Raw genomic sequence first — 15,465 nt, forward strand, 5'->3', positions numbered from 1 at the left:
CCCATATCACAAACACACCCACACCCACTTCTCTCTCTCTCTCTCTCACACAGACACAGACACACACACAAAGAGTAACCCATGATTACTCATCTATCTACCTGGTGAAAAATCAGAAAAGGGCATTAACTAAAACAATGAGAAAGTGGAAGTTGAAAAAAAAAAAGCTATACATTATCTTCCCCTCCACCCCTATTTTGCATCCTTGTATAAAAATAAATGTAAAAATTCCAAAATCTACCTCATCACTCTTTTCAGGGGAGGAGGAGGGAAGGGTGAAATGGGAATTGAAGAAACTAACGAAAGTAAAATAAAAATGTTTTCTCTAAAGAGTAATGGGAGATAAGATAAGTAGAGATGGAAACAGAAATGGATACTAAAAATAAAGAAGAAAAAAAACCACCTTCTAGGTATTTCCAAGAGATTGGACTAGATGTAGTTCATAGAAAGGGGCTTATCTGGTATTTTTTTTAAGAATGTGAATTTGGGTTCATCATAATTTCATTAATTTTCTTAGACCAGAAGTATCAGATTATTTCTCTGACAGTCTGTTTATTTAACACTTTCCACACACTCTGTATCACACTAAACTATGTTTTTAATCGCACATAACACATGCCACCCGTCTCAGTAACTATGTATAAGTTTTTCCTCATGCCTGGAATGCACTCCCCACTCAACTCTCCTAGGAACTCTAATTTCCTTCAAATCTTAATTCACATGCTACTTCCCAAGGGAAGTCTATCTTGACTTGGCCAGTGCCCTTTCCTCCAAAAATTACTTTGTATCTACTTTGAATATAGATTTTGTTTTTACTTCTCTGTGATTCAGTCTGAGGGCAACGGAAATGTTAAGTGACTCCATCTCTTGTACCACTTTGCCATTTTTTCCAAGCAGCAGTGACAAATTGGAAATATTATTAAGTACATCATTAAATAAAGTCTAACTTTTTCTAAAACATTTGATTACTTTACATACACACAATGAATATTCAAAGCTATATTACACACATTGTATATAGGTCTTATCTTGAAATAGATTGTAAGATTATGGAAGACTGGAAGCAGGTTTTATAGACTTTTAGCATAGTGCTGACATATAATGTGCCTGAAATATATTTATGAATAAATATAAAGCTCACAATTACAAACCATAATCTTATATTACCTTCTTCCTCTCTCAAGGGTTGTTTTATTAATGTATCTAGAGCCCTGCTATAGTCTTCCAAGATCCAATATGCCATACTCCGAAGGAAAGGATCATCATGTACATTCGTGTTCACTGAATGGTGTTCTTTGACTGAAGAATCGATTCCCAGAACTTTTTTATGCAGTATAGATTTGTATGTTGCAGATGTGTCAAATTCAGATTCATAAAGTCTTGCTATTACCAAAGCCAACTGAACATCATTCAATTTTTCCAGACAAACCTAGAAATAAATCCATGTTTTATTACTTTTAACCCTAAAGAACAATTCTCTCATGTCTAAAAGTATACTCGGTATTAAGCTTCTAGAAACTAGTAAGAAAAAAGATTTGAAAAATTAAGGATAATACTAAATACTACTTGCCAATGTCATAGATTTGTAACCAATAAAACTAACCAACCTAGGGAAATCTGGAATTTCAGTTCTTGATACTATATTCTAGTAAGAACACTGATAAACCAGTCAATATTCAGAAGGAGGGCAAGCAGGATGGGTGAAGGGATTTAAGTTCTGGACATACATAGGGGTCAGAAGAAGGAAAGTGGGATGTTTAACCTATAGAAGAGATGTCCTAGGGAAAAAATGAACTAGGCTGCTTGTTTTTTTGGTCTAAAAGGACAAGTCAAGGCCAATGGGCAAATTTATGTTTAAGGTAAGAAAAAAATTTCCTAAAAATCAGAGCTGTCTAAACACAGAATGGGTGATCTTGGAAGCTAGAGGACTTTTCCCTCTCTGGAGCTCCTCAAGAAAAAACTAGTTGACCATTTGTTGGGTAAATTTTAAAAGGGATTCCAATTTGGCTGTGACTTGTACTAGGATGGCTTCTGAGGTCATGTGTTTCCTTAAAATAGATTTAGAGCACTATATTTATAGGCATGAATTTAAGTTACAAATTTTGCTTCACTCTATAAAATGAAGGCCTTTCCAAATAAGCAATGAGTGTTTCTGGACTGTGTAAGTTTATTAATGATGACAGACTTGAATGCAGAATTCACTTATAATTCATATGAACCTCCCTGCAAAAAGTCATGAATGGTGGATTACAACATCTTTTTATCCTTTATTTAGCTTGTCCCCAAAAAATGCTGAAGAAAAAAAAGTTAAGAAACATGAGAAGTGACCTAGTAAATTAGACATTACTGATCAAAACATACTGACAGAAAAATGGGGGGCAGCTAGGTGGCGCAGTGGATAGAGCCCTGGAGTCAGGAGGACCTGAGTTCAAATCTATCCTCAGACACATAATACTTCCTAGCTGTGTGACCCTGGGCAAGTCACTTAACACTAACTGCCTCACTAAAAAAAAAAAAGAAAGAAAGAAAGAAAAATATACAGATAAATTAGTTAAAAGCCTGAAATAAATACCTGCCTCCATTCAAACTAATTTTTGCTCTTCATAGACAGGCAAAAATAATCTGCCTTGTTGTATTTTTGTTTAAACAACTTCAAGGCTCTGCTGCATATTCTTAAGGAAATTAGTGCTATTTTTCTTCAGTCTCTATGATCTTAGAACAGTTCTACTGAAATTGTTCTCTTCAAAGTCATCAGTGACTTAAGAGAAATGTTTTTTTTCCCTCAATCCTCATATCCTCTTTGACTTCTCATCAGTAGTGAAATTACTGATCACTATCTCTCCCTACATATTCTCTTCTCTTCTTGCTTTGGCTTCTGAGGCTAAAAAATGCTTTCCCTAGCTCTCCTCTTGAGTCCCTAGGCAAGAATTTATAAACTAGAGCCATTGCACTGAGCCCATTGTTTTTGTACCAAGTGAACTAGAATTTTACATTTTAAAATAAAGTTTTGCTCTATTAAAAATATGAAAACCATTCTTAGTTGCTGGCTAAACAGGCCCCACTGGATAATTTGAGGATCCCTACTCTAAAGGATCCTTCTCTTGGATTCTTCTTGGCTTTTCTTCCCCTTCCCCAAATTTCTATCCTCAGATCTTTTCTTGTCTCTTCCAGTTCTTTCAGTAATACCACATACTCCCTTAGTTTCAATATTAATTCACTGCAAATGACTTCCAGTTTACTAATAATGACCTGAATTCTTCCCTAGTTCCAGACCCCTTTCTATAATTAGCTAAAGTAATTTCTACCTAGTACTGCAAATTCAACACTACATCATCTTTTCCCTAACCTGATTCTTTCTTCCTTCTGACTTTACAATTTTGCTGAGCAATACCAAAGCTTACCAAGTAACCTACATTTGAAATACTTTACCATTTATACCCAGTTCTAAAATCCCATGCATTCTGCTTCTAGAATATCTCATATCTATAGTGGTTTGTTGCATCCATAATCCTCTCCTCTATTATTACTGCTACCACCACCATAGTATATACCCAGCTACTGCCTCCAAATAGGTCTTCTTGCCTTCATTTTCTTCCCCCATCCAAATCCAGACTTCACATTAATGCCAGGTTAATCTTTCTTATAACATCATCTAGTAATGTCACTCTTAACCAAAAAAAAAAAAAGAAAATGTTCAGTGTCTAATACTACATAAAGATCAAACTTGGAATTCAAAGTCTTCCACAATCCTGTGAAACCTTATTTGTAGCCATATATTATGTAACACCAGCATGGGAAGTATACAGAGAGCTAATAGTGTAACAGAGGTAGCTCTGACACATGCTGGCTGTGTGACCCTGGGTAAGTGATTTAACCATTTTTTAATTTTTTATTATAATTTATTCTATTTAACAATCTAGGAAGTTCACAGCCATCAGCAATTCCAGTGCAATTTCAGGTGTAACTGGGAATTCAGGAATCTCTGTAGAGCTGTTAGTGTTGCAAACCTTGTAGGTAAAAAAACATGCATACTTTTGATAGCACATGTGATGGAATTTCTCTAAAATTAACCTCATTGGTTTCATTCTCAGCAAACTGACCTGAGTCACTTAACATGGCTTTTATTGTTCCTGATGTTAAAACATGCTCCCTTTTTACAATAAATTCATAACCATCGGAAGATACCAATTTCACATACATAGCATCTAGGTCCTCATACCCGTTCTATGTTTTTTCTTCTCCATCCATTATCTCCTTATGAAATTATATTTTGTTTCCACAGGAATTTTAACAAGACACCTTCCTGACAGATGACCATCCAATAAGAAGCACATTCCACCTTGATTAGAATCTTGGTTCTACTGAGAATCTGGGTGATTCTAGGCAAGTCACTTAACTTGAGTTTCAGTTCTCATTTTTTGAGTTAGTCATACATTTCAATGGACCTTTGATGGAGGAGGAGGGATGGTACTACTTTTCATTCCAGTCAAATGCCTTTATCCAGCACTAACGAGCTGAGTGACCATGGGCAAGACTCTCTGCGCTTTCCTGATTTTAGCCTACTTGCAACTCTCCACTGTCTTGAGGTCCTTCAGAATCTATAGTGTTCCAGCACTGCTACAGCAGGACAGTCTGTTACTGACGGTATTTAAGAGCCCACTAGACTGAGGTTACTGATGATGAAATTCTCAAAGTACTAGTCATACAGTGAATACCAAAATTCCAGGGACATGGCACCAAGGGAGCCTGGTTTCTGTCCAGACACCCCTGGGAAAGCCAGACAGGGTCAGACCCAGCAATGACAGGAGAAAAGAAGACTCGCCCCCCCCCCCCCCAACCTCCACCCACGAAGGTGGCAGGCATCCAGCCTGGCCACTGGGGCCGCTATGGCCCCTGCAAGCCCTGCAAGGGGATGCACAGAAAGACCCCGCCATCCTCTCCTCCCCGTGCCCTGCTACAGCCCATGATTTAACTTCTTAATGCTCTCTTAGTGGTCTAAATTTCAGAGGACTTAAATTGACAGAAGCAATTTATTCATCTGGGAGTTGCTTTTTCTCCATGAAATCACCAGTCCTATGTGTCATAGTAGTATATCTATACTTCAGCCAGTACATACTACTTTGGCATTTTCTGCACACATTCTCTACTTTCCTGGCTCCATAACTTTGTTAGCACTATTGTTTTTGTCTGTAATGCCCTATATTCTACATTCCTCCTATATAATCTTTCTTCACATACCTATTGAATTCCTGTCTATATTCTGAAGCCCATTTCAAATGCCACCTCCCACACCAAGCCTTCCTAATTTTTTCCCAGAAATGGTATAGTGCTATTTTTGTAGCTTTCTGATACATATTTTATTTAACATTATAGTGATATGTATAATGAACCTATTCAATTAATTCAACAAACATTTAAGCACCCACTATATTCAATACATTATGCTCTACTGCCTCCATGAGATCCGTGACTGTGTCTCAACTAATCTTTTTGCTGCTCTCCACTCTTGGTACAGTTCCTAGTAGATGCTTAAACATGTAGAGAGGTTTTTACTTCTCTATAGAAATTTTTAATTGCAATACTCTAGGTCAAAACATTGGGCATAACATATAACTTGAAACAAAATGAAATTATAAATTGAAGTAGCATCACAAATAAAATGTTTTAAAAGCTATTCCTATCACAAATTGTTTTATGTTTGTTTATATACAGAAATACATTCAAATATATACATTTCACTAATTACCTCAACTGCATCTTTCAGGCAATCAGCCAGAAGAAAAAATGCTGCAGAATGTTCAAATCTTTGTTTGCCTAGCAAAGAAAAGGCGTTCTTTAATGCTGCCTTACGCCACCTGTCATCTGCAAAATTATGTCCAAAAAACTGTGTCATCTTGGTATCTTTTTGAGATCTAAAGAAAAAAAATTAAGAAAATCTGAGAATCAAACTTTTCTGGGGAATTAATTCCAGCCTACGAAATAGTTCCAAAGTAATAAGTAGCCAACAACAATTTCCTGCCATCCAACACAATGACATATAGTCTTTAAACAAGAAATCAAAGTATTATTAATAGTGCCTCCTCACCAAAGTCTAACAAATGATTTTTAAAAGCTCATTACTACAACTGCCTTAAAATCTAAAAAAGTTTCCCATGGAAATATTCTGTCTTCTCCATTATCTTCACAATTTGTACTTTAAAAGACATCTTTTTCCTGCTATGTAAACACTGTTACTGATGACATAGTGAAGATCAATTTAGTTTAAGTACCTTGGGCAATAAAGGCCTAGAGAGTAAGATCTTCTCCAAAGCAGCTTTGAGAAATTTAGTGACTAAATTGGTTCTAAGGTTGCCCCAATGGAGTCCTAACTGTCCATCCATTCGATTGTCCAGAATTTACTTCAACTCCTAGTGCTCTGGGGATAGATTAAATCTTGTATTTTTTCTAGTGAACGAAAAGTAAATTAAAATATAGGGATAGAGCATCATTCATGTCCCAGCATTAGCCTTGACATTTTTTGCTTATTAGCTATTTCAGAGTATTCTTAAGAAGTCAAGTAGAAAAATGACTCCTTAAGAAATCTCTCCTAAATTAACCCAATGAATGACACTCCTAAAAACAAATATAAATTCACCTGCTCTTTATAAATTTATGAAAAATAGCAGCCACATTACTGTGTTATTAAAGTTTTATCAATATGGCTATTGAAAACAAATGTCAATTTTCAAATGAAAGGAAAAAAGTCAGTAGATATTTTTTCTAAACATAGCCATAAAATTGCACCAAAAGGAAAAAAAACACAATTCTTTACCCAGCATATTTTAGTGTTTATTAAATGCTTCTAATTTAAAAACATAACTCTCTGCCATACCTGTATAACCCCCATATCACAGCCTTCTTCTTCATTGCAAGGTAAAAAATGGCAGCATCTAATGGATCATTTTTTCTATAAAAAGCTGCTTTAGCGACCTGTAATCAGAAACCACAGTTTAATACTTGCTTATGTTTCATATGTACACTTAGAAAAATATAATTTCTACAGTAAGAAAATATGTCCTAACACTATCCATTTGTAGATGTACAATATTAGTGTGCATTAGCTATGTATTTATAGTTCAGTTTGTTTAAAAGATAGGATAAGTTAGACAGGATAAGATGGAATAGGATAGGATAGGAAAAGATAAGACAAGATAGGATTTTCCTATCTCAAATTTTTATCCCTATTCTAATTACATATCAGTGATTATTTTAAGACTGATATTAGAGAAAACAGAAAATTTTATTTCTATATATCAAAAAATCAAAGAGCACCATAAGTTAGAAAATGTGAAAATCATGCCTAATAGTATTCATTTAATATTTACTAAATTGAACTGGATCTTCTGGAGTAGAGAAAGGAAAGAGGAACCAGAAAGGGGCAAACAATGGGTGGCTGGAGCAGCAATTGTTTTATAAAAGCTGGATTGGTCCTTAAAGGCTAAAGAGTTCTTAAGCTTCCTTGCAGCCAAGGCATGAAAGGCTTAACATCCCTAAAGGAACAGGCATCAGAGATTGTAATGGAATTCCCATGGTCCTAAGGGTATGGAGATACCTTTCTACTGTTACTTGCCACAATGAACCCAGAGGAAGTTGTATTTTATTTTAATTTAATCAGAAATTACTTAATTCCCTTTACTTCATTTTCTGGTCCATTGGTGCCTCATTGTGTCTTAATCTCAAGTTTAATCATCATACTGATTCAAGTTAGGCCTGACCCAGAATATTAAAGTATCTATGCTTTCAAAAAACTTTTGACAAAGGTTTTATAGCAAAATATATTTTTAAATTATTGAATTAATATAAAGATAAAAAGAAAAAAGAACAAGGATGTATGTTGCTTCTATGAATGAAAAAGGACAGTATTCATATTGTGGTTCCCCTGCAACCTAATACACTTGAAGAAAAAGAATCTATTCTTTTAATAGGATAAGGCTCTAGGATACTATATGTTATTTCTTGATCCCATTTGGCACCCTGATCCTGCATTCTTTTAATCTTTGCAAATTCAGCCCTAACTCACAACTCTGGAGTTAATGGGTCCTGTCAGTAATCAGCAGAAAATCCTCATACATTATTCCTTCCCACTTCTGATTTGCTGCCCTGGTTATTTGCCCCAACTCTCATTCTCTAACCCAGTCACAGTTCCTCTAGGACTGAGGCTGGAGCTTTCTTCCTTGTCATTCCTTCCTATCATTACAAACCTAAATATCTGACTGTGAAATGCAATACCTATTGTAAGGTCTTTCTGCACTTAGAATAGTTAACTACACTTTTCCATGACTCCTAAGTTTTTTTTTATCATCTCAGGATTATGAGTTTACATTAAAGTTCTACTTCAACAAAGATAAGGGGGTATACTGGGGCTGTAGATGTCTATGATAACATAATATAAGCTCTGGCAGATCCTACAAAGCTGGAAATGCTTCAGGTATAGGCCTAGTGATAAATTTCATGCCTCTTCTCTGAGGACCAAGACTAGCATTACCTCAGAGAGGTGAGGAATTTTTTTTGTCTTAACAACTTCACAAGTTGTAGAGGGTTTATAATTAGTGGTAGTAAAAGAAGTTCTCCATACTGATGAAATCACAACTCCCTGGAGTGGTTAAAAAGAATGAGTTCCAGTTAAGATTTCCTCTCTTAAACTATTTAAGACTGTACCCCAAATCCCAACCAGGTCCTTTACAAAAGATGGTCACTGACTCAAGAGGACAGGGAGAGTATAGGTAATCAACATAAAGCTATGGCCAGCATGTGAAAAGTAAGTCAAAGCTTATATTCTGTTGACAAAAAGATTAATATTTATTAGCATTTATTCATTTAGCATAAGTTTTAACATAAACTCAAATTAGCTCTGTTAGTGGTGAATCATAGCATTTTTTTAAAGTGCAGATGACTAAAAAGTACTTGTTAGTGTAATAGTTCATTTTTACATTTTTTTATAAAATAAAAAAAATAAAAAATTATTTACCTTTTCTATGCACTTGCGTAAGACTCGCGTGTTTCGAACCCACCACCCTATACCCATAGCTCTTAGTTCTGACCAGGTGGGATCATCTTTCTGCATGGCAGGCAGCATATTCAGTAGCTCTTCTTCTGCTACAGAATGAAATGCCCATGCAAAATGACTAGTAGAGAGACCTGACAACAGGAAAACAAATGGAATGTTGTAATTCTCAGTGTTAAAAACAAAGCCTCCATCTCACAATGATTTATTGAAGGGAGGAGGGAAAACAGGGAGGACCTCGGGAAGGATCTATGATTTCATTGACACTAAGAAACTCTCATTTTGAAAACTCCCTTCATTAATGCAGACTGGCACTGGTACCTCTGAGATACTACTAGGTTAAGTGACTTTTCTATGTGGTCGTGCAGATAGTACTATCATAAGGAAGACTTGAACTAAGGTCATCCCACCTTCAAAGTTGGCCCTTTATCTATAAAAGTTCCTATTAACTAGAAACAAATCCTGAAGAAACTGTATTTCATAAAATTACTCCACACTTGAGGTGTGTCCAAATAATCATGTCATCATTACTGTAAAAAGGTAAGGTAAGTTTCTTATTTAAATATATACTTACGTCCATTTAAGTAACCTTCTACAAAATTACCTTGGTGAAGGAGTTGAGCTCGATAGACAGGTGGAAGGGAAGTTGTGAGAAAAGTATGAAGGCGAACAGCCAAAAGAAATTTTAAGCCACATTCATCAAGAGTTTCTCCACCTATGAACAAAAAATACACTCTTTACTCATTTTCATTGGAATAAAGCTAGAAAACAATTCCACTCAGTATGCAACCAGCATAGATAACAGTACATAACTTGACATGATGAGCGTAACCAATAAGACACTATGCATATAAGAAGAAGAAATTGAAACACATTGTTAAATTGAAGAAATAAAAGTGTTGTGTATGAAATAAAGTAAAAATGAAGAGATTTCTCATTATGGAAAATAAGATGCTGTTACACAGGCAATTTATTTAATTAATTCGCATGCTTGATCTTTTTTTGTAAATAAGGAAAATCGTTAGGCCTTTCTTCAAGGTATATAGTATTTAATGTAATTCATAATCATATACATTTGAGAGGCATCCTGGCATACTTATTGAGCCTTGGACTTGAAGTCAGGGGACATGATCATGGGCCAATAATAAATATCTCTGAGCTTCAGGTTTATCATTTAAGAGGATAATAATGCCTCCACTATCTCTTAGGGTTGTTTTAACAAAAGTGCTTCACAAACTTTAAAATTTTACATCATCTTTAGTGTTAACAAAACACTTTCTTTACAATTACCCTAAAGTGGAAGGAAATTGAGGCTTGAAGAAATGAAATTACTTTCTCACTATCAAATAATTAGTAAATTTCGGAGTTGCAACTCAATTTTATCTCTAATGAATTGAGTTGAGGGAGCTAAAGCTTATCATATAAGTTAAATAATTGTATAAACATAAAAAGATTGTTTAGGCATTTTCATAATCCTCTATGAGTAGTATTAGATAAGAAAACTAAGTTACCAAAACATTAAGTAACTTGGCCAGGATCAAATAGCAAATAATGTGCTAGAACTCAGATTTAAGTCAGACTTTGTGACTAGAGTGCTCTCCCTGTTACGCCACTACAACCTCTTCACTGAGGAGAAAATGAGAACAAAGAGCTAAAAATTAATATATTTACATCAATTACTTTTACTCTAAGACAGTGTTTTACCATACTTTTCTACTATAAGAACAAAGATTCTGGAAGGAAATATTCATGGCAGTGATACTATTTCCTCTACAATATTAAATAAGAAATTATTTACATAGCACTTTTATGTATGGCCAGGGTTTTCTTCTCCTCCCTTCCTTAACCACCTCATCCCCAAGACAAAAACTGGTACAATGGAAAGACCACTGACTCTACAGTCAGATGATATAGGTTTAAATCTCTGCCACCTATGTGACTTTGGGCAATGCTTCTCTATATATCTCACCTTTCTTATCTATAAAATTAGAGATATGCTGTTTGGCCTATAAGCTCCCTTCCAGCACTGAACATAATGCCAACTATAATTGCTTCTATTTTGCTCAAAAAATTCCCTGGGCTCCTTTTTATCTGGGAGTGGGGGTAAAGTTCAGGACACCAAATCATTTGGATGATAATGAGTTTTTCAAAATATTTCAAATCTCAAAATGCTTTCCATAACAAAATACGTTGGGAAAAACTACTCAGAAATGGTCAACATCTTTCAAATTTTAAGCTGTTGTAAAATTTTAAATAAAAAAATTAATAATAAAGTATATAATAATGATAATAGCTAGCATGTACATAGTGTGTTAAGATTTGCAAAGCTCTTTACAAATATCATTTCATTTTATCTTCACAACAAACCTGTGAATTGTTGAGGTATTATCCCTATTTTACAGAAAAGGAACCTAAGAGGTTATGTGACTTGACCAGTCACTTAACTAGTTGTCACAGAACTATTAAGTTTCTGAGGTCACATTTGAACTCAAGCCTTCCTGACTCAATGTCCAGTGCTCTACCCACTGTGCCACCTCCTTAAACATAAAACACAACTCATTTTTACCTTGGTTTCTGTCTCTGCTTTCACCAATATCAGTACTTGTAGTCGCAATAGTATCTGCTAAGGCCATCAAAGACATCTGTTCCATCCGGTTGAGACCTGGTAAGCTAGAATGAAGTAAATGTCCCGAAAGAACTTGGGCATGTTCAGGACCAAAGTAAGTTGGACTGTACTGAGAAAGATCAATAACCTTGGGCTTTGTATTTTCTTCTTCTGTCTCAAAGATATGAACATCATCAGTAGTTAGTGCCGATATCTGAAAAAGCTCATTGTAACTTTCATCACGTAATTGATTTGTTTTGTTTAAGTGACTACAATTACTGGATTTCTCTGATGAAGAATAAGGGCTATCATCATCTGCAGCAAGTAAGGCATATAAAGGGAGAGGGGGCACTGAATCTATTTCTGTGTAGTCTGTATTTTCAGTTTTATTGAATGTTGGAGGTTCTCTTGTGGTACTCCCACTTGCACTAATAGTGAGAGATCTAAATCGGCGTTCATGATTAGATACTGCGTCATTCAAAGCCACAACTTCTCCTGCAATGCATTTAACAAGATGGGATAAAATGGCCTTAGCTCTCCGCACTTTACCAAGATCCATGAGTTCTAAAAGCTGCAAGGGATGATACTGAGGTAAAGTTGGCGAGAGTGCATGAGCTGCTTCAAAAAGACCTGAATCTTCCATGTCCATATCAAGATCAAATGCAGTTTTTTTTCCACAAATTTTCTGCGCAAGACTAGTCATGGAGCGAGTTAATGTTTTCTTTGGTGGGTGTAAACCAGACCCTGATGAATTACTCGGTTTCATTAAACTTACGATAGATGGAGTGCTTCCACCATATGAACCTGTGATCACAGGCTCTTGTTTGGAAGGTGGATGCCACTGGGAATAAACATGCATCTCGCAGTCCATTCCTACCACAAGGATACCATCACGTACCCAAGATAAAGAAACAGGAAACGGTGGAGATCCTTCTACTGAAGAAACCAAATCGACACACCGAAGCAGAACAAATTTAGACTGAGACAAAACTTTAGTGTTCTCCCATAGTGGGAATGCCAAGCCTTCTTTACCAGTTTGTTCCTGAACGTTGCCAGCCAGTTGTCCATACATAAAGAGCTTTGATCCGATTCCTACAGTAAGTATATGAGAACCATCTTCTCTAGACATCCAGTCTAAGTGAACTAAATGCTTTGTATATGGCATGATGTTCTCTTTACTGGATAAATAAACCTCTTGTTTATTGTAGGCCACTAAATTGCTATCAATACTAATACCAGAGTCCAACATTGCACTTAATTCCTCTAAATGAATTGTTTGTTCAAGGATCCAAAATGAACCTCCTGTAGATTCACATTCAAAAATACTTACATGCATCATAAAGTCTTGAGAAGATCTACCATTAGATGCAGTCTGCTTGTAGGCTACAGCTAAACGATTTGTGTGCGCACAGCTAACTTCTACTGGCCTTCCAGGAATAGTTACAACACTGCTACTAGGGAGTCCATCCTCAATAAGTAAAGGCCATTCTTCCCAAATATACTCAAGATTACTTTTTGCAGTGTTCTCTGAAGTGGCAGTCTCTACAGCTGTTACCCTGCATCTCCAGAATCTCACTTTTTCATCTGAACATGAAGTTGCCAATAAATAGGGTGCACTGCATACCGGATATATGGAAGAGGAACTTAGGTGTCCTAAAACAAAAAGAAATCATTACTTAGGCAAAGAACTAATAAATAAATCATCCTATTTAGTTAAGTAGATTTTTATAAATATATTTAGTGTTTGGTCCTTTCAGAAGAGTATCATTAAAACATTAAGTAGCATATCTAGATATTGGTGCTTATTTAAAAATCAAATATTTTAATATTAATTGTAAAAATATATAAAAATATATTTTGGATGTCAAGAATAAAATAAGCTCCAAGTAACACAGGTGTGCAGTTGGTGCAAGGAAAGTACAATAACATTATATGATTCTGGAGACTTTGAAGGATTTTTTAGTATACCTACTCTTTCCTAATCGCCCTGCTTCAAAATAAAACTGATAATATAAAATAAAGAGAAAAGACCATGCTCTCTATTTTGCTCTTTTTAAAAAAAGAAAAAACTACTCCCTAGTATGGAACTTCATTTTTTTTTCTTTTAAGTCAACTCTAGAGCTTTTTAAATAACTCCTAAACTACTGTTTCTGTCCACCATAATCTCTTCTATCAGTAATATTTTAATTAAAGGATAACATATACTTTTCACAGAACAAACAACAACAGACCTTGGAATTGTGTCTTCAGAAAATAAAAAGCTATACCATTCTTTCTCAAATTTTATCAATTTCATTTTCAACAGCCTTACCCTATATTTTTATGTAAAATTTTGGAAAAGATAGAATTTCTAAGCTACTACAAAATCCCACCCTTCTGCCCAACCCCCCCTCTATAAAAAGACACACAAAAAAAAGAGCTTAGAGTAAAAGGTAATAGTACATTTGTTCTCTCCCACACACATACCACTTCAAGGTTAACATAAGCATTTTTTAAAATAGTGAGTAATTTGGAGTTTATGGCTATATGTAATGGGTTTTTAAAAATTTGAACATTTATTCTGGTAGTTACTAAATTGAGTAGGGGGAGTTACAAATAAAAGAAAGATTTCTATGCTTTTGAAAATGCTCAGGGGCAGCTAGGTGGTGCAGTGGATAGAGCACTGGCCCTGAAGTCAGGAGGACCTGAGTTCAAATCCGGCTTCAGACCAAACACTTGACACGTACTAGCTGTGTGACCTTGGGCAAGTCACTTAACCCCAACTGCCCCCAAGAAACAAAAACAAAAACAAAAAAACCGAAAATGCTCCACAGTAACTTCTTTCTCCTGTTTAGTCCAGAAAACAGGAAAGAAGAGGAAACTGAAATGATTACCTTGTAGAGAACTGGTAAGTATTCAATGATACCCAGAAATGACAACTGTCAATGCAAGGCGGCAAGCAGGGGAACAGGCATAACACTTAAGTACAGATATACTCATAAGTGGAAGGAAGAAATAAGTTTTGTTTTGTAGTACATATATGATGGGTTTTTTTTTTTTTAAAGACCTTTTTCTGCAAAGTTTAGGAGCGGATTGCATGGGTCCCTTAGAAACTTTCCCTTAAAAAGTATCCTAAGATTTAGTTTAAAGCAATAGAATATATTTAGCTAGGGTAGTAGCATAAGTTTTAAAAATCTTAGTTTTTCAAATTACAAATTACTTATCTTTATTCTTTCTGTTCTTGCTTCACAATTACTTGAAAAACAATGGGTATATATGAACATCAAAATAACAGAAGAATATTTATATATGTGAAACACTTATGGATTCCAAATTTTTACTACTTTCATTCCTTAAGATTCACAAACCTGCTGATGGCTTAACACTGATTATCTCAACTCCTTCTGGCAAATTCAGTTCTTGGCTATAAACCATTTCTGAAGAAAGAGTCAATTTACTAGTACTTTGAAGATTTGCTCTGCAAGCCTGATATTTCTTTGAAAAAGGAGATTGGATCTTTTCTGGAGAAGAAGATAACTCTTCTTGTTGCAGCACTGTACCAGACACACTTGCATCTATTTTCTCATCTGAAAGATAATGTATAAAAATATGTATAACATAATTCTATAATATTTTAAAACAAAGTTAATACATTTTGTGAGTAAAAAGTGAACTAATTTCACCTAAGCTACTGATATCACATTCTAAACATAACAAGAAAACTCTCAAGAAACTTAATTTGGACAAGAAAATGAATGTTTGAGACCATAAACTGAATGGTATACCCAAAAGTGTGTGTGTGTGTGTGTGTGTGTGTGTGTGTGTGTGTGTGTGTGTG

General features: G+C 35.2%; 1 protein-coding gene and 1 pseudogene across 1 annotated transcript; both read right to left on the reverse strand.

The window, feature by feature from the left end:
- Window positions 1-1,167: 1,167 nt before the first annotated feature.
- Window positions 1,168-15,210, reverse strand: LOC114037902 (dmX-like protein 1; the record flags this gene model as incomplete). Its single annotated transcript, XM_027854906.1, has 7 exons — window positions 14,996-15,210; window positions 11,610-13,301; window positions 9,648-9,758; window positions 9,008-9,177; window positions 6,872-6,969; window positions 5,747-5,912; window positions 1,168-1,429 (listed from the first exon to the last, which is right to left on the reverse strand). Coding segments are annotated over exons 1-7 (2,566 nt in total), but the record flags the coding sequence as incomplete, so codon positions are not given.
- Window positions 3,909-4,248, reverse strand: LOC114037901 (annotated as a pseudogene).
- Window positions 15,211-15,465: the final 255 nt, after the last annotated feature.

The sequence above is a fragment of the Vombatus ursinus genome, unplaced genomic scaffold (genome assembly GCF_900497805.2).
Source record: "Vombatus ursinus unplaced genomic scaffold, bare-nosed wombat genome assembly UNPS02010716.1, whole genome shotgun sequence".
NCBI lineage: Eukaryota > Metazoa > Chordata > Mammalia > Diprotodontia > Vombatidae > Vombatus > Vombatus ursinus.